At 41.9% G+C, this 20,310-nt stretch overlaps 1 protein-coding gene across 1 annotated transcript in view; it reads right to left on the reverse strand.

Annotated features, from left to right (window-relative positions):
- PCNX2 (pecanex 2) overlaps positions 1-20,310 on the reverse strand; it is a 299,231-nt gene that overhangs the window by 125,436 nt on the left and 153,485 nt on the right. The window contains exons 20-21 of the mRNA XM_055588352.1: positions 18,982-19,123; positions 14,532-14,709 (exon numbers count right to left, since the gene is read on the reverse strand). Coding sequence (XP_055444327.1) covers positions 14,532-14,709; positions 18,982-19,123 — 320 coding nt within the window. The remainder of the gene's footprint in view (positions 1-14,531; positions 14,710-18,981; positions 19,124-20,310) is intronic.

A 20,310-nucleotide genomic window follows, 5' to 3' on the forward strand; every position in this document is an offset into this window, starting at 1 on the left:
ACTGTGTTCTGCCCTCTCAACTTTGCAAGAAGGGCTCAGCTGATCAGGGAGCACAGAGCAAAACACTCACAGCAGAACAGCCAGCTCTGCTGGTCATGCGTGAACTCCCCCACTGTGAACGGGACAGCAGGCAGCAGCGAGGCAGCTAAACAAGATTTATTAGAAGCCAAGAAAATCAAAACACACACCACAGAAAGCCCGAGGAGGGAGTGCTAAGTAACCCGCATGCCCAGCCTAAAAACACCCCTCCTCCATGTGCTGCCCTCCCCTCCTCTGTGAATCACCATCTCTCTAGAACAATAAAACATCACCCAGCAGCCACATCCAAGCTAGGATTTCATATCTCACAAACCAGTTTTTCAATCTTTGTGCTCTCAACTGAATGCAATTAATATGTATTAAATTACATAATCCTAACCTTGACCTTAACCCCTAACATCTAACCTTGATCCTAACCCTTAACCCCTAACCCTGACCCTAACCGGGACCCTGCATTTCACTTGATGTTGCAGAAAGCAGGAAACATAAGCACACCCACAGTCCCACCATTCGAGGAGTTTCCAGTCTTCCTGGGAACACAGACACATAAGACTGTGTTCTTTGTTTCTGGACAGAGTGCAGACCCTATGAACTTCTTTCTTGCACCATCCTGGGTGGCCATGACCCGTGAACATGGGTCCCTGAGAGCCTGGAAGGTGTGCTAGGTTCCTGTAATAGTTTGGTGAACCTTCTGCAAACCAGTTTTCACTCTGGGCTTGGCCACTCTGGGGATAGGATCAAGTTCATGTCTGGCTCTGTGAGAGAGTGGCTTTGGGTAAGTTTCTGACCCATCCATGCAGAAGAGCACCATGCAACACTCCACAGAGGTTTTTGTTTTCCCACTGTGTGCCTGACCCTGTCCTGGAAATTAGTACATATCAGTAAACAGACAAAAATTTCTGTCCATCTGGTGGAGAAGATGATAATATGAAAAACGAGAAAGAGAGAGTATGTTGGAAGGTGACAAATGGTACAGCAAAAAGTAACACATTGCAGTGTGAATAGATGGGGAGGCTGGGTGTAATAGGGACAAGTTGCAATATGAAAATTGGGTGGTCTCGGTAGATCTGACTAAGAAGGTCAAATCTGAGCAAAGCCTTGAAAGAGCTGATGGAGTGAGTCTTATCTAGTAGAGAGAAAGCTGTGAGACAATCTTATTGAAAATTCCAGAATTTTAAAGAAATCAATAAACTTGATAAATCCATTCTTCAACACAGTGAGGGAAAAATGACCTGCAAATCAACTGAAAATGGAAAACGGAGCATCTGTCAACGTTACTGAACCAAAACAATAACGTAGAGATGGTCCAGCCCCCACCTTATTTCAGGATATCAGGAACTAGTCCACATGCTGACCCTTTGGAGGAAGTGGTGCAGATATCACCAAAAACTCAGATGAGAGACTTGCCTGGCGGTCTCATGGTTAAGACTCTGTGCTCCCAATTCTGGGGGCACTGGTTTGATCCCCTATCGTGGAACTGTGATCCTGCATGTCACACAGCAGAGCCAAAATAAACAAATAAATAAATAGAGATATGCTATTTTTAAAAAAAGAAACTCAGAGGAGGCAGACAGAAGCCACACTAAGCTAATGGAACTAAAGAAAATTACTTCTGCTGTCTATAGCATCCCAGCTGGAGATGCTTAAAGAACTCAATTCTTGTATTAAGTATCAAGACCTGTATTTTATTTATTTTTTTTTTAATTTTATTTTATTTTTAAACTTTACATAATTGTATAAGTTTTGCCATATATCAAAATGAATCCGCCACAGGTATACATGTGTTCCCCATCCTGAACCCTCCTCCCTCCTCCCTCCCCATTCCATCCCTCTGGGTCATCCCAGTGCACCAGCCCCAAACATCCAGTATCGTGCATCGAACCTGGACTGGCAACTCATTTCATACATGATATTTTACATGTTTAAATGCCATTCTCCCAAATCTTCCCACCCTCTCCCTCTCCCACAGAGTCCATAAGACTGTTCTATACATCAGTGTCTCTTTTGCTGTCTCGTACACAGGGTTATTGTTACCATCTTTCTAAATTCCATATATACGCGTTAGTATACTGTATCAGTGTTTTTCTTTCTGGCTTACTTCACTCTGTATAATAGGCTCCAGTTTCATCCACCTCATTAGAACTGATTCAAATGTATTCTTTTTAATGGCTGAGTAATACTCCATTGTGTATATGTACCACAGCTTTCTTATCCATTCATCTGCTGATGGACATCTAGGTTGCTTCCATGTCCTGGCTATTATAAACAGTGCTGCGATGAACATTGGGGCACATGTGTCTCTTTCCCTTCTGGTTTCCTCAGTGTGTATGCCCAGCAGTGGGATTGCTGGATCATAAGGCAGGTCTATTTCCAGTTTTTTAAGAACTCTCCACACTGTTCTCCATAGTGGCTGTACTAGTTTGCATTCCCACCAACAGTGTAAGAGGGTTCCCTTTTCTCCACACCCTCTCCAGCATTTATTGCTTGTAGACTTTTGGATCGCAGCCATTCTGACTGGCGTGAAATGGTACCTCATAGTGGTTTTGATTTGCATTTCTCTGATAATGAGTGATGTTGAGCATCTTTTCATGTGTTTGTTAGCCATCTGTATGTCTTCTTTGGAGAAATGTCTATTTAGTTCTTTGGCCCATTTTTTGATTGGGTCATTTATTTTTCTGGAGTTGAGCTGTAGGAGTTGCTTGTATATTCTCGAGATTAGTTGTTTGTCAGTTGCTTCATTTGCTATTATCTTCTCCCATTCTGAAGGCTGTCTTTTCACCTTGCTAATAGTTTCCTTTGATGTGCAGAAGCTTTTAAGGTTAATTAGGTCCCATTTGTTTATTTTTGCTTTTATTTCCAATATTCTGGGAGGTGGGTCATAGAGGATCCTGCTGTGATGTATGTCAGAGAGTGTTTTGCCTATGTTCTCCTCTAGGAGTTTTATAGTTTCTGGTCTTACTTTTAGATCTTTAATCCATTTTGAGTTTATTTTTGTGTATGGTGTTAGAAAGTGTTCTAGTTTCATTCTTTTACAAGTGGTTGACCAGAGTTCCCAGCACCACTTGTTAAAGAGATTGTCTTTAATCCATTGTATATTCTTGCCTCCTTTGTCAAAGACAAGGTGTCCATATGTGCGTGGATTTATCTCTGGGCTTTCTATTTTGTTCCATTGATCTATATTTCTGTCTTTGTGCCAGTACCATACTGTCTTGATAACTGTGGCTTTGTAGTAGAGCCTGAAGTCAGGTAGGTTGATTCCTCCAGTTCCATTCTTCTTTCTCAAGATCGCTTTGGCTATTCGAGGTTTTTTGTATTTCCATACAAATTGTGAAATTATTTGTTCTAGCTCTGTGAAGAATACCATTGGTAGCTTGATAGGGATTGCATTGAATCTATAGATTGCTTTGGGTAGTATTCTCATTTTCACTATATTGATTCTTCCAATCCATGAACATGGTATATTTCTCCATCTGTTAGTGTCCTCTTTGATTTCTTTCACCAGTGTTTTATAGTTTTCTATATATAGGTCTTTAGTTTCTTTAGGTAGATATATTCCTAAGTATTTTATTCTTTCCGTTGCAATGGTGAATGGAATTGTTTCCTTAATTTCTCTTTCTGTTTTCTCATTATTAGTGTATAGGAATGCAAGGGATTTCTGTGTGTTGATTTTATATCCTGCAACTTTACTATAGTCATTGATTAGTTCTAGTAATTTTCTGGTGGAGTCTTTAGGGTTTTCTATGTAGAGGATCATGTCATCTGCAAACAGTGAGAGCTTTACTTCTTCTTTTCCAGTTTGGATTCCTTTTATTTCTTTTTCTGCTCTGATTGCTGTGGCCAAAACTTCCAAAACTATGTTGAATAGTAATGGTGAAAGTGGGCACCCTTGTCTTGTTCCTGACTTTAGAGGAAATGCTTTCAATTTTTCACCATTGAGGATAATGTTTGCTGTGGGTTTGTCATATATAGCTTTTATTATGTTGAGGTATGTTCCTTCTATTCCTGCTTTCTGGAGGGTTTTGATCATAAATGGATGTTGAATTTTGTCAAAGGCTTTCTCTGCATCTATTGAGATAATCATATGGTTTTTATTTTTCAATTTGTTAATGTGGTGTATTACATTGATTGATTTGCAGATATTGAAGAATCCTTGCATCCCTGGGATAAAGCCCACTTCGTCATGGTGTATGATCTTTTTAATGTGTTGTTGGATTCTGTTTGCTAGAATTTTGTTAAGGATTTTTGCATCTATGTTCATCAGTGATATTGGCCTGTAAGACCTGTATTTTAAACACAGAGATGGTGACATTAAGTAAACATTGTATTCCGGCCCTTCATATCACACATATATGTCATGTTTATTCCTGGCAAGTGGACTAAACCTTTTAAACACAACTAGAATGGCATGTCTAAAGCCATTCACCTTTTCTAAGCTAATTAAGTATTAACAGCCTGAAGTGGTTGTGACTGTGGAATTTTCTTTTAAATACAGCTCCATGGAATAGCATACTATACCTGTGGTCAGTGAGTGTACTTTGTCATTTACAAACAGGCATGGAGGGCCCACTATACCAAGAGCACTTTTCGGTCCTGGCCTTTGACTTCTGTGAAGCCTCTATATTGCTGATCACTCCTTCCTTCTTGAAAGCATTTCCTTTCCTGTTTCTCATTTCACTGTACTTCACCTTGTTTCATGAGTCGCTTCTGTTCCTCCTCCACCTAAGTCTTAAATGCTGACCATCCAGGTTGGAAGCAAAGATGTCTTTTGGAAGGATTCTCTGTGGAGACCCTATCCTGTACATCTTGTTGACCCAGAAACTCCTATCACAGAGATCTATCTTCTGGAAACACTCATGTGCAGCAGTATGTGAGTTACGAAATTGAATGTACTGGCATCTGATACTTCTTTTCTGCTCTCCCTTTCTTCCGTCTCTGACTCCCAGTCTCTAAAGTTTGGTTAGAACTCGAGGGGCAGACAAAATCCACGCCTCAGTGACTTGAGGGCTTGCATCCCTCTGGCCACTGTACCTAGTTCATGAATGAACACAGGACACAAAACGAGTCAATGAGACTCTTCCCAAGACCTAGGCTAAAACTCTAGGAGAGATGCCTTCTCTTCTTTCTGAGATTATTAGCTGGACGAATTCTATAAACAAAGAACCAAACTAAGAATGATGCCAGAAGAGGAGACATAAAAACAGAAATTTGATACTGTCATTTAAGCCTCTGGACCACACCATCAGGTATGCATGAGTGTGCTAAGTCACTTCAGTCACGTTCGACTCATTGCAACCCTATGGACTGTAGCCCTCCAGGCTCCTCTGCCCATAGGATTCTCCAGGCAAGAATATTGGAGTGTGATGCCACGCCCTCCTCCAGGGGATTTTCCCAACCCAGGGATGGAATCCTTGTCTCTCACGTCTCCAGAATTGGCAGGCAGGTTCTTTACCACTAGCACCACCTGGGAAGCTCTAGTTATGTGAACCAATAAATCCCCTTTTTTCATTATGCCAGTTACATCTGGGTTTCTGAAGTGTGTGAACACAGAAATCCCAACTACCACAGGGAAAAAAGGTGGAAACAAACTAAATGTCTTCAATGGGGGTATGGCTAGTCAAACTATGGTGTGTGCTATGGAATACTATGCAACATAGAAAGAAGAGGCAATGTTATACATACTGTCATGGAAGTTCTCTAAGATATATTTTTAAGCCAAAAAAGTAAGTGAAATGTGTAAAGAATGACCTTATTAATATTTTAGATTTTGTGTGTGTGTGGCGTGTGTTGGAGCAGGGCATGGGACTCATTCCAGTATTCCTGCCTGGAGAATTCCATGGACAGAGGAGCCTGGTGGGCTACAATACATGGGGTTGCAAAGACTTGGACACAACTGAACAACTCATGGTGTGTGGTGTGTCTGTGTGTGTGAAGGAAAACAGAGTAGAAGGAATTATTCTGAAACGTTTACAACAGTAATCACTAGAGAGAGGAGGGAGTTAAGAAGTGAGAGATGTGTATAAAGATGGACTATCTGTACTTTTCCATTGATTTTCTAACTTTATTAAACTGAGCACACATTTATAACTCTGAGGTAAATTAAAATATTTAAACTGGAAGACATCCTGTCCCCAGGTCTTTACTTCTGGTCCCCATTACATCTCATTCCACAATTCAACATACCTAAAACCGTATGTCCCCCCATACGTCTTCTTATTCTGGCCCTAATTAATGAGATCACCTAATCACTGGAGTACCAGATGTGAACACTCCCAGACATGGCTCTTCTTCCCACATCCACGTCCCTCAGCATCCCCACGGTCACTAAACGTTATCAGCTCCACCTTCTAAACAGCTCCTGGATTTGTCCCTTCTCGCTGTCCTCATTTCTGCCTCTGCTGCCCAAGCCCTCATTATGAGTGGCCTGGCTTATTACTATACACATCTACCCAATCACCAAGACTCCATGCTTCCTTATCTTTCATTCTCTCCCACAAACAGATGCTTCTAAATGCAGTTCTGAGCCTGTGATTCCTCTGCCTGACAATCTTCAGCAGATATATTAATAGGAATAAAGTCCAAACTCTGGGGCATGGCACACTCAGTCCTCTCTGATCTGCCTCATGATGGCACCTCCAGTTTCACCTTCTCACCATTCTCCTCCCCACATCCCACATGTAGCAAGTATCTGGCAGCTTCTGGAGCATGCCAAACCCTCTCTCATTTCAGTGCCTTTGCACAGGCAGTTTCCTCTACTTTAGCTCACTTTTTCCTGCCTTCATTTCCTGACTCACTCCCTCTTTCTTCAAAGGTCAAGGGAAGCATCCCTGTTTCTGATTCTTCTGGAGGGATGGGGTACCATTTTTACATATACTCTTGAAATGCTCTGCCCTGGCCACCTCCCTTGTCATACTTTACTGTAATGATCCCTTTACTCATGTGGCTTCTTTCCAGAGTCCCCAAACAGGGAGGGTCACAAAGTATAGGCTCAGAGCAGAATCCTGCTCTATCATTTAATAGCTGTGAGACTTCGGAGGCAATTAACTTGATTTCTGCACCTCTGTTTCTTCATCTGTACAATGAATTGCACCCAGCCACAAAATTGCTGTGAAGATTAAGCAGGCCCATCTACACAGAGTGCTGGAAATAGTGCCTGGCTTATGGAAAGCACCAAATAAGGACTGCTTTCATTCATATTATTAACCATCTTTGTGTCTAGTCCAATGCCTGGCATATAAGAGATGCTCAATAAATGAACAATTACTTTTTAAAACAAAGTATTTTGAAAAAAATACTTCTGTAGAAGCATTCATTCCCCAAGATGTGGTTCCATTTTAAGGTGAGACTTTATACCAGGATACATAAAATAAAGTAAAATGCCATTTAGAAACCAATTTTAAATAACTTGAATGCTAATTGCAGTCATCCAGAACATAGCCACTCATCATGGCTCTTGGGCCATCATTCTTTATATAAAAACCACCTCACCCATCAATTTTAACATCATAAATAGTAAAATTGCTATCCCCCATTCTAACAGCCTTTAGAATTTCATTTGTAACACAATTTGGAAATGTTGGCAGAATGATTCTCTGGCAGGACTATTTTTTCAAGTACTACTTCTCCAACTAAAAATTACTAAAAATTTTAAGACAAGATGATTTCCAAGAACTTTTTCAGTACCAGTGGGAGAGCATGAAACCTTTGTCACCTTTGTTCCTGTCACAACCAAATGTCCTTACTTGGATCATGCTTTACTGTCCCCCAAAGATCCATGCATATCCAAGATGTTACAAGTTCATTACATTAGAAGAATGATGGCTGGTGAGACAGTCTTACATTAGAAGAATGACTGCTGGTGAGACAGTCTGAAACCTGGGACCCTTTACAGCAACACTTGTACCTGGATAAATGTCTCCTCAAGCAACAGAATACAAAGAAACTACAAGGGACTAACAATAACTGTGTGTATACATATGCTGAAGCTCCAGTACTTTGGCTCCTTGATGTAAAGAGTCAACTTACTGGAAAAGACCCTGATGCTGGGAAAGATTCACGGCAGGAGAAGAAGGCAGCGAGAGACAATGAGATGGTTGAATGGCATCACCAATTCCATGGAAACGAGTTTGCGCAAACTCTGGGAGATAGTAAATGACTGGGAAGTCTGGTGTGCTGCAGTTCATGGGGTCACAAAGAGTCAGACATGACTGAGCAACTGCACGACAACAACATGGTCATGCACACTTGGAGCCAATTGTAGATACCAAGATACACAGAGACCAAAGAGCCAACCGCAACTTCGGAGGAGCCAGAAGCAAAAGCAGGGTACCATGCGTGCCCCCTGCACATAACCACACCAAAGGTGAGCAAACCACCTGAGCCTCTCCTCCAGCCCAACTCCTGGACACACTCCTACCCTCACCCTAAATAAGGAACTAACTTCCCTCTCCCCACCTGGGAGAGTGAGCAAGAGAAACTGTTATCCCTGGTGGCTCAGACAGTAAAGTGTCTGTCTACAATGTGGGAGACCCGTGTTCAATCCCTGGTTTGAGAAGATCCCCTGGAGAAGGAAATGGCAATCCACTCCAGTACTATTGCCTGGAAAATCCCATGGACAGAGGAGCCTGGTAGGCTACAGTCCATGGGGTCGCAAAGAGTCGGACATGACTGAGCGACTTCACTTTCACTTTCACCATCCCCTGCTGCAGCAGGGGCCCTAATAAAGCCTTGCCTGCCCTCTGATCTATTCCTATTGATTAAGGAAGCCAAGAACCCTTGTCGGTAACAATGGGGCAGAAAAGAGAGAGGAAAGGGATCGAGAGGCTAAGGGAGAGGGGACAGAAGGGCCTGACTCTTCAAAGGGGTTAAATTGAACGAGGTGTGTGGTTGGAGCATCAAACATCACAGGATGGAATATGTGGGGACCTTTCTTTCTCTCTGCTGCTCATCCCCCCCATCTGAGAGCCCCATCCTCAAGGAATGTTTCATCCTCTCCGTCAAAGCATACATGTGTTTGCTCAGTTGCTTAGTCATGTCCAACTCTTAGCAACCTCATGGACTGTAGCCTGTTAGGCTCCTTTATCCATGGGATTCTCCAGGCAAGAATACTGGAGAGGGTTGCCATTTCCTCCTCCAAGGGATCTACCCAATCCAGGGATCAAATCCAAGTCTTCTGCATCTCCTGCATTGGCAGGCATATTCTTTACCACTGGGCCACCTGGGAAGATGACTGTTTCAATGCAACTAAATCCCTCCTGTTGAACTCTGGCCCAGAACTCATGATGTCCCACTTTTCAGTATATCTGGTGGACAGAGAAGACCAGGCAACATTTATCTTGCAGACCTCAGGGAGGATTTGGGGACTGGAGGAGGGAGAGAGTAACACACAGGCAGGCCCTCTGGAAGCCATCTATTTCACCCTCTGGACCCCAGAGCTTTGATCTCGCTCCACAGATCATCTCTCTGTAATCACATCACATCTTTCTTTCCATAAAGCCTGAAAGATTAGGGACAACTGACTTATGATAATAATAACAAGTCCAATATTCATGCAGCTCCTTTTTTCCAAGGAAACTGGAGGCCCTTCCAAGGTCTCCACATTCATCTTGCAGCCCTTCTGCAAGGCGGGCTGCCAGGCTAACAGCGCTTTTGCTATTTAGCAGTACAGGAGCTGGGCTAGGGAAAGAGCTTAGAGATTTTGCAATGGTAAATGAGAGGATGTGTCATAAGTCAGACTCTGATGAGTCTACTGAACAAACAAAATTTCATATTGTGCAATGAATCCCCCTAAAGAGCAGTATTCCCTGCAAAAACAATATTGGAGGTTTCTAGAAAGACTCTAGGAAATATGTGAATAGACACAATTTTTTTTTACAGATATCTTAAAATATGGAGAAAGAACAGGAAGTAGCAGTTGAGGTTGGCAGGCAGGATCTTTACAGGAAACTTTAACTGTGACCTTCCTCATCGCCACTGTTTTCTGTCACTAATTTCTACTGGTCTGTCTTTCCAGGAAGACCTTAAAGACCTTTCTTCAACTATGTTTTTTGCTGGGGAATAAGATCTCATTTCTCATTCCAGAAAATATGCTGCTCTGTCAAGATAGAGTGAGCAGGCATCAGGTGGAGCTAGGGATGTTTCAGAACTAACTTGCTTCTTCAGGATGCTGATTCTTCCAGCTTTTGTCTCACTTGCTTTTTTTTCTTTTAGACTCTGCCATTATGCCTAGCCTAAGAGCAGACTATTCAAATTACACTTGCTAAGGCTCCCTCAGTTAGAGGAGACAGGAATGCTGTCACTATGGTTCTCTCTGAAATTATTAGCACTTTCACTGGCGCTTCAGAAAGATGACAGCAAGTGGAACCCAAATGCCTGCAGCACTGAGCTTCTTTACTTTTTTAAACTTTTGATTATATATTAGGGGATCGCAAATTAACAATGTTGTGACAGTTTCAGATGGACAGCAAGGGCACTCAGTCACACATGTACATGTATCCATTCTGTCCCCAACTCCCCTCACATTCAGACTGCCACACAACATTGAGGAGAGCTCCTTGTGCTATATAGTAGGTTCTTGTTCATTATCCATTTTATTGTACTTTATTTTATTTTTTTTAATTTTATTTTATTTTTAAACCTCAAACACTGGATTAGTTTTGCCAAACATCAAAACGAATCCGCCACAGGTATACATGTGCTCCCCATCCTGAATCCTCCTACCTCCTCCCTCCCCACACCATCCCTCTAGGTCGTCCCATATAGCAGTGTGTACATGTTAATCCCGTAGGAAGCATCACTATGAACAAAGCTAGTGGGGGTGATGGAATTCCAGTGGAGCTATTTCAAATCCTAAAAGATGATGCTGGGAAAGTGCTGCACTCAATATGCCAGCAAATTTGGAAAACTCAGCAGTGGCCACAGGACTGGAAAAGTTGTTTTTATTCCAATCCCAAAGAAGAGCAATGCTAAAGAATGCTCAAACTACCACACAATTGCACTCATCTCACACTCTAGTAAAGTAATGCTCAAAATTCTCCAAGCCAGGCTTCAACAGTACATGAACCATGAAATTCCAGATGTTCAAGCTGGATTTAGAAAAGCCAGAGGAAGCAGAGATCAAATTGCCAACATCCACTGGATCATCAAAAAAGCAAGCGAGTTCCAAAAAAACATCTACTTCTGCTTTATTGACTATGCCAAGGCCTTTGACTGTGTAGATCACAATAAACTGTGGAAAATTCTTAAAGAGATGGGAATACCAGACCACCTGACCTGCCTTCTGAGAAATCTGTATGCAGGTTAAAAAGCAACAGAACTGGACATGGAACAACAGACTGGATCCAAATAGGAAAAGGAGTATGTCAAAGCTGTATATTGTCACCCTGCTTATTTAACTTATATGCAGAGTACATCATGAGATGTACTGTCAGTTTAAAAAAGTAAAGATGAAATGTCAGGCTGGATGAAGCACAAGCTGGAATCAAGATTGCTGGGAGAAATATCAATAACCTCAGATGTGCAGAAAGTGAAGAAGAACTAAAGAGCCTCTTGATGAAAGTGAAAGAGGAGAGTGAAAAAGTTGGCTTAAAACTCAACATTCAGAAAACGAAGATCATGGCATCTGGTCCCATCACTTCATGGGAAATAGATGGGGAAACAGTGGAAACAGTGACAGACTATTTTCCTGGGCTCCCAAACCACTGCAGATGGTGACTGCACCCATGAAATTAAAAGATGCTTGCTCCTTGGAAGAAAAGTTATGACCAACCTAGACAGCATATTAAAAAGCAGAGACATTACTTTGCCAAAAAAGATCTGTCTAGTCAAAGCTATGGTTTTTCCAGTAGTCATGTATGGATATGAGTTGGACTATAAAGAAAGCCAAGCAGCAAAGAATTGATGCTTTTGAACTGTGGTGTTGGAGAAGACTCTTGAGAGTCTCTTGGACTGCAAAGAGATCCAACCAGTCATGCTAAAGGAAATCAGTCCTGAATATTTATTGGAAGGACTGATGCTGAAGTTGAAACTCCAGTACTTTGGCCACCTGATGGGAAGAGCCGACTCATTAAAACGACTTTGATGCTGGGAAAGATTGAAGGCAGGAGGGAAGGGGACGACAGAGGATGAGATGGTTGGAGGGTGAGTTTGAGTAAGCTCTAGGAGCTGGTGATGGACAGGGAAGCCTAGCGTGCTAGTTCATGGGGTCACAAAGAGTCAGATATGACTGAGCGACTGAACTGAACTGAACTAAACATGTCAATCCCAAACTGCCTATCTCTTTTCTCCTTCTTTTCCTGCTGGCAATCACACGTTTGTTAAGTCTATTAGCCTGTTTCTGCTTTGTAAGTAAAGAACTATTAATTTGTTAATAGTTTCAGACTATGTACCATCAGGCTTCACCCTCCTCGTTATCATATGCACAGGATGGCACTAAGTGCCCACTTGGACAGGAAGAAGAACAACAGGTCTGCATAAATCCTTCCTCTACTGGCAGCAAGCCCTCTTGATCTGGACATCTGCCGCTAGCAGGCATCTTAGCAGTAACCATTTCTCAACTGACCAGCAGGCTGATCAGTGGGGAGGCTGTTGTCCCCCCAGCAAATGAAAATCCCTGTTCTTATTGCAGATGTGGAATCACTTAAGAAGACTATTATAGGAGGTGCTCACCCTTCTCTGCTAAGTTCTTGTTCACCTGGAACCTGGCACTAATACAGGCGGCTATTGAAACAAACGGTTCAGTACAGAAAAGCAGCCGCACTCCTTCACGTCCTAAGCAGGGTGTAACTTTTCTTTTTCTACTTAAGATGGCTTTAAAAGTCCTACCTCATATTTGGAAAGCATGTGCTATTTAAACCTTTCTCTTCTCGGAGAAGGAAATGGCAATCCACTCCAGTATTCTTGCCTGGAAAAGTCCATGGGCAGAGGAGCCTGGTGGGCTGCAGTCCATGGGGTTACATGTCTGAGCACGTGTGCATGAGAAGGGTGGAGGGAGATGGGTCGGTAGCAATAAACTGGTAGAACTCAAACAAACGAAACCTTCTCTTCTACTTAACATTAATCAATCCTCTCACCTGGTGAGACTGGCATCATTATTTATAATTTTCAAAGAAACTAGGGTTCAGGCAAGAATATAAATATTGCCAAATTAAGATATAAATAATGCCAGAGTTAGGAATTCAAACCATTGCAACCCATTTTGCATCTGATAATTAGCTCTTACTTCTATGAGTAGTAAAATTATTTACAACTTCATCAATGCTTTCAAGATCAAAGGAGACAATTTTACATTTATTATGTGAGATCATGGACATTGAGACATAATGAATAAAAACAGATTATAGAAGCCTGTGACTTGAATCATCAGAAAAATGTAATAAATTTATCAAGACTAAACAGATCCCAGACAAATGGAAAACAAACCTTTGTGGGTTAAAGACCAAAGCTGAAACTTGGGAATAAAATGTGGAAACTAGGGTGGACTGCCAAAGTGATATAATTGGAATATTTGAATTTTTGTCACTTAGAACAAGAGGAAGCCAGGTGAAGGAAAGGACAGGTAATAAATAGAGAAATTAATAGAACTAACTCAATAGAGGTTAAAAATGAAATTCAGGAAAAGAACCTTAGAATTTAAAAATGATTAACCAAAAGGGGGAACAGGACAACATCAGGGCAGAAAACCATGCCTGCTATATTAAATGGAGCATGTGAGGAAAGAGTTTTCCAAATTATTTTCCTAACTTCTGTTTACATCCCAGCTTTGTTACAGTACTCAGAGCACATACACTCAGACCAGTATTCCAAGGAGCTTACCTTCCTCTGTTAAATGTTAGGTACCATTCCCATATATTGGAGAAGGAGATGGCAACCCACTCCAGTGTTCTTGCCTGGAGAATCCCAGGGACGGGGGAGCCTGGTGGGCTGCCGTCTATGGGGTCACACAGAGTCGGACACGACTGAAGCAACTTAGCAGCAGCAGCATTCCCATATATTTGCCTGAACTGCGATTAGGGTTTCCCACTGCCCATGGGTGAACTTATACCAGATGAAATCTTGACCTGAGACAAGCTAAGGGAAAGAAAGTGCTCCAAGAGTCCCAGCTCTCTGGTTCCATGTCTCAAACTTTACCTCCAGAGGCAAAATGGTAAGTTTTTTTTTTTTAAAAAAGAATATTAGTCTGGTTGCTAATTTTTAATTCTAAGCATTTTGAGATCTAGGAAGTTCCACAAAGAGATTGTTAACAGAGACAAAGATCATAGAATTTCAAGGAACACAAATGGCTAATTCATGCTAATTAGTGATTTTTGGCAAATAACATGACAGACATCCATTTCATGGGGAATGCTCCTCAAATGGCAGCGGGAGTGTGACATGCATATGTAATTCAATTTAATTTAATGCTATAATTGTTTTAAAAACAATGTTTCGACCTCTTAAAGCATTTGGTGAGAGATGCACCTTTTCTATTTTAAAATGAAGAAAAGAGCTTAACTTGCCTTGCTGAATAAAATGGACACCATGAAGAAATCCAGTAAGAAACTCTCTGAAATATCTTTGTAGTCGAAATGGAAAAAGATCACTGTGAAGCCCAAGTGAGTGAACTGGTGGACTGGGTTACAGAAAGAGGTCCGCAGCAGCTTCATGCCTGCAATGACCATCAGAAAAATGTCCCAGCTGTTGAAAAGGAAAGAAAGGAGATGATCAGTGGTGGTCCACACGCTGCTGGGTGAGTTACAACAGCTCATGTGTCTTGAGTGCTTACTGTGAGTTATGCACATTACAAAAAGCCAAGACGGTGGGTTATTATCTTCATTTTACAGAGGAGTAAACTGAGTCTCAGAGTTTCAGTCACTCATCTCATGGGGTGAGACTAGGATTGAAACTGGATCCCAAGGGGCTCGCCAACACAGACTGCCGCTAGAGGCAGCTTCCCTACTGTGCTCAGAACTTTGCGATCAAGGGCACAGAGCTTCCTGGGAGCTTATCTGAAGGAGCTACTGCATTGTCAAGTTCCACGGGAACCTTGGTGGCAAGTGAGAAAGCAGAGCAGGTTGTCCTTGTTAGCATCTGCTCAGTGCAAGCCTTTAAAAAAATTACAAAATCTCACTGCATCAATGCCATAACAGTGAGAAGTGTTAGTCACTCGGTCGTGTCCAACTCTTTGCGACGCCATGAACTGTAGCCCGCCAGGCTCCTCTGTCCACAGAATTCTCCAGGCAAGAATACTAGAGTGGGTTGCCATTCTTTTCTCCAGGGGATCTTCCTGATCCAGGGATCGAACCCAGGCCTCCTGCATTGCAGGCAGATTCTTTAACATCTGAGTAACAGTAGCTAATATTAAATTCTGATTTAAGGAAAAATCCCACTGTCTCTATAAAGCTGTTTTTACTTTACATATTCATTACCAATGTCTTCCACCATATTTGTTGTCTTTGTAAACATAAGCTTTCTGATCTTGTTTTCCCCACTGAAAATTACATTAGCAACATGACACAGGCCCCCATGACCTAGACCTTTTAAGTTAAGAAACAGGACAGAGGCAGCCCCGCAAAGAAATAGCAGGACTTTGCTGTGAGGACCAAACTCCTGAATTCGCCTGTCTAACCATTTTGGGGGCAGGTGCTGTGTGCACAATTCTAGCAGACAACAAGGTCAACGATCTACCCACCTGGAGACGGGAAGGTAACTGATCAGTGCTCAGAACAGCCAGAAAGAGCACACCACTACCTCCTTGAGGGGTCCTTTTGAAAGAAAGGCTTGCACATTTTAACCAGATTCCCCTCCAGTTTGAACATCCTATTTGGGAACTCAGAAGAAAAAGAAGTGGAAGTATGTTCCAGAGAACAGTTGCACTTAAAAGTTAGGTTTCCTTTTTAACAAAAATTTTATTAACATATAGTTGATTTACAATGTGGTGATAATTTCTGCTGTACAGCAAAGGGACTCAGTTATACCCTTATCAGCATTAATACATCAGGATCCAGGCATTAAAAGCATGTCTCCTAAGTCTTGGCATCTATCAAGTACAAAATTGTCATTTTTGTCATCAAAAAGATCTAATGGTAGTATTTTCATTGGCCTTTGGCCTCAATCTAGTAATTTATATGCTTTCAGACCTAGTGTTGCAATCGATTCTACCCTGTCCCTGAGTGAGGTCTGGTCAAAGCACTGTGGGGGCTTAGATTCAGCTTCTGAGAAAAACTAGCCCTGATTACATGCAGATGTGGGGAGAGTGGGAAGGTGTTTAGTAACCTCTGTTTCTTCAGCGAGGCTGAGCACTGCTCTATAACCCCTTTCTTCTCCAGTAGAAACTAATGACCATGATGAACTTACAGTATGAAAACAGGACTTGAGGCCCATCTGCCATTGACAACAGCCCAGGATATGAGAATCCTGATAACTTAGCCAAAGTTCTTGGGGAGAGGGGACCCAAAGATAAGGTGTCCCAAGGCTAGGGATATTCTGGTTTTCAAAGGAGATGAGTGGGTTTTCTCGGTTATTCAGGCAAAAATCTAGATGAGGGTTAACTCTAAACTTTGTTTTCCATGACTATGACTAAAGTGGACAGCGCCCATTTTATATTTATTAATGACGACTGGTGAAGACTAAGAGAGAGCTTAAGGAGTGATGCTTATGGCTTTTCTAACATTGCAATAGTAATGGTTAGAGCCAATGGTTCTCAGATGGTTGTAGGCTTAGCTAAAGATTTTATAAAGGCTTAAGTAGCAATCAGTGAACAATGGCCTGGGACAGAGGCAAAGCATCCCTTTAAATCACACTGCCAGATGCCTAACAAGACCCCATGAGGCACCCACTCATTATTTGCCAGCCCCCACTCAATTGTCCATCCATCCATCCATCCTCCTACCATTTCCGGTTATTACAAGTTGAATAAGAAACAGTGCTCGCCATTGAGGAGTTCACTATCTGGTACCGTGGCTCTCAATGAGAGTAGTGTGTGCGCTGGGCTTACCCAGGTCTCCAGGTCTCTAGGAGATACTGACACATGGCCTCCTGCTGTCCTGTTTGAGAACAGGTGGTGAAGTGGGGTACTTGAAATCTTGAGAGAGGTTTTTTAAGTCTTCAGATGGATGCCTCGAGAATATAAAGGAGTCATCACTTTGGGCTCTGAGAAAAAGAAATCTGTTCATATCGTCTGGGAGTTAGGAGTATTTGCAGGTACATAGGAAAGGTGTCACGTCTAACTTTAGTGTCTTGAAAAAAATAGAGATTAATATTACTCTAAATTGGACTCTCAACGAATTGTTTATTCGACTCTTTGTAATTCCTAACCTTTATATCCATCCTCCACCAACAGCCAGAGCTGCTTGGCCTCAACTGGCAGGTTTAGCTCTCAAGGTCCTAGTCCTGATGTTGGGAAATGAGAACGTTAAATGCTTTGCTGATTTATCGCAGGGCAGCACTGGTACCTGGGTGGCTGTTTTGGTTCTGACTGTGAATCCTTGTTCTAGAAACTGAGGATCTACCTTGTCCCAGAATGTCCCCAAGGGGTCAGCCAAAATGGTACCACACTGGAAACAGCTGCCACTAGAAACACACTGGATGTTCTAGATGTAGGGCTATCTCATGCATGGGGCCCCACCCAAACTGTAAAGAGGTCTGCAGTCGTGCCAGCTGCCTTCTCTGTCTAGTAAGACTAAATCTTCATCACTGGATCCGATGTCTAGGAGTTTAAATACCAAACGGTATGGACTTCTTGGGCTTCCCAGGTGGCACTAGTGGTAAAGAACCCACCTGCCAAGTCAGGAGACATAAGAGACGTGGGTTTTATCCCTGAGTCAGGAAGACCCCCTGGAGGAGGGTATGACAACCCACTCTAGTTCTTGCCTGTAGAATCCCATGGACAGTGGAGCCTGGAGGGCTACAATCTATAGGACTGCAAAGAGTCGGACATGATTGAAGTGACTTAGCGCACACACATGGACTTCTTGCCCTGGCCCGATCGAACCAGGTCTGGTATAGAAGGAAAGCAGAGTCTAATAAAGACAGGAAGGTTATACGGTCATTTCATTTAGCATCTGCTTTGAGTGACCACGAATCTATTCAAGGTCCAACCAAGAAATAACATGACTTTTATCTGAGTTTGCTTAATCTTTGACAAATACTGATTAATTTGTTCTCACCCCACACCCCTAAAGGAAGAGTAGGCCTGCTTGAAATTACACATAATGGTTGACATGGTCATGTAATGTTTAAGCGACATGACTCAGAAGCAAATCTGAGAAGGATCTCTTTTACATCCTCCTCCTCTATTGACTCATTGGTAGAAATGTCAACCTTTTGTAGGAAAAACACATCCATAAATTATCAAGTAGACTTTCATTTGTAAATTCAGAGTTCATTTTAAAATAAAACATTTTGCAAAAACATGAACATCTTGATGACATGAAGTCTCTTTGTGGTCCATTTTTTCTTTTAATTACAAGGCTTCTCCTGATAAATCTCTGTCACTGCAGAGAGAGCAGTGACAGTGACTAATTTCCCCCTCCCTCAAGCACAAAAGGATACAGTCTTTGCTAAATGAAATGACATGAGGCAGTTCATAGAGTTGTACACATGATCGTCAGAACTCCAGGAACCCCGGGATCACGCTGGGCTGCCATCACCTCGTTAAGGCTTCTTTTTTTTTTTTTTTTTTTTTCGTTAAGGCTTCTGACTAATGTTCCACAGGATGATTTTCAAATCTATTGACAGTTTATTTCCAAGATCACTTCAAGCAGATCTAACTCTGTTTGCACCCTAGTCTTTCCACAATAACCATCTAGCCACAGCAAGTTTGAGTAAAAGGCCACCATGGCTTACTGTGACTTGGCCCCTCATTAGCGGACAGAAGTTGGCTCTTGCTGCAGCCTGTTCAGAGGAAATGCACTAGATTTTGAAAACACGGTGATTCAAATCATAGTGTGAAAAAACTTCTCCACTTACTGGGTACCAAGTCGCCGGTAATTGCTTATTGAAAATGCATCCGTTGTGAGGGCATTCAAAATGATTGCTGGGTACAAGATGTATTTTTCAAAACATTGAAGCCAAACATAGAGTCTTTCAAACCACATTAAATGGGCAACATCTGAAAGAAACACAAAACCACTGAGAACAGCCACCGATCAAATTATTTTTCTTAAGTACATGTGATAATAAGTGATACTCCCCTTCCTTTCATTCAAAAGCTGCAGAACTCTAGATACATGATAGACCAATTTTCTTTCTAAGCAGGCACTTTTTGCTTTGTTTCTACATCGTTGTAAACAATAATATACAGTATAGGCCAGTTTCCTAATTTTTCAAGTCAATTGATTTTTCCATATTAGTTATTACTGGGACCAATGAAATCAGCTGTCACATCACATCAAGGCATCTCAGAGTGAGTGAGGTTAGAAAGTGAAGGACAGAGACTTGGGGAACGATCTCATGGACCTGTCTCCTCTTAAGCTTGGGGTTGTTTCTGAGTCTGGGGCTCATTTCTGGGCTCTCTCTTTTTTCATCTGTAAACCCACACGCAAATCCCTGGCCATCTATATATGTACCAGAAAGCTGATCCCCAACCTCCTGTCACTATGAATGTATTACATTGCTGTGAGCCTACACAATGAAGGAAGTATCACGGAAGTAAGATTCATTTTCACAAGGGCTAAAGTTTTAAGTTATACCAATCTGGGTTTACAAATAACTGTGAAAAGAAGGGAAGCGAGAAGCAAAGGAGAAAAGAAAAGATATACCCATTTGAATGCAGAGTTCCAAATAATAGCAAGGAGAGATAAGAAAGCTTTCCTCAGCAATCAATGCAAAGAAATAGAGGAAAACAACAGAATGGGAAAGACTAGAGATGTCTTCAAGAAAATTAGAGATACCAAGGGAACATTTCATGCAAAGATGAGCTAAATAAATGACAGAAATGCTAAGGACCTAACAGAAGCAGAAGATATTAAGAAGAGGTGGCAAGACTACACAGAAGAACATACAAAAAAGATCTTCACTACCCAGATAATCACGATGGTGTGATCACTCACCTAGAGCCAGACATCCTGGAATGTGAAGTCAAGTGGGCCTTAGGAAGCTAGTGGAGGTGATGGAATTCCAGTTGAGCTATTTCAAATGATGATGCTGTGAAAGTACTGCACTCAGTATGCCAGCAAATTTGGAAAATTCAGCAGTGGCCACAGGACTAAAAAAGTCAGTTTTCATTCCAATCCCAAAGAAAGGTAATGCCAAAGAATGCTCAAACTACCACACAATTGCACTCATCTCACATGCTAG

This window comes from Bubalus kerabau, chromosome 1 (genome assembly GCF_029407905.1).
Source record: "Bubalus kerabau isolate K-KA32 ecotype Philippines breed swamp buffalo chromosome 1, PCC_UOA_SB_1v2, whole genome shotgun sequence".
NCBI classification, from domain to species: domain Eukaryota; kingdom Metazoa; phylum Chordata; class Mammalia; order Artiodactyla; family Bovidae; genus Bubalus; species Bubalus kerabau.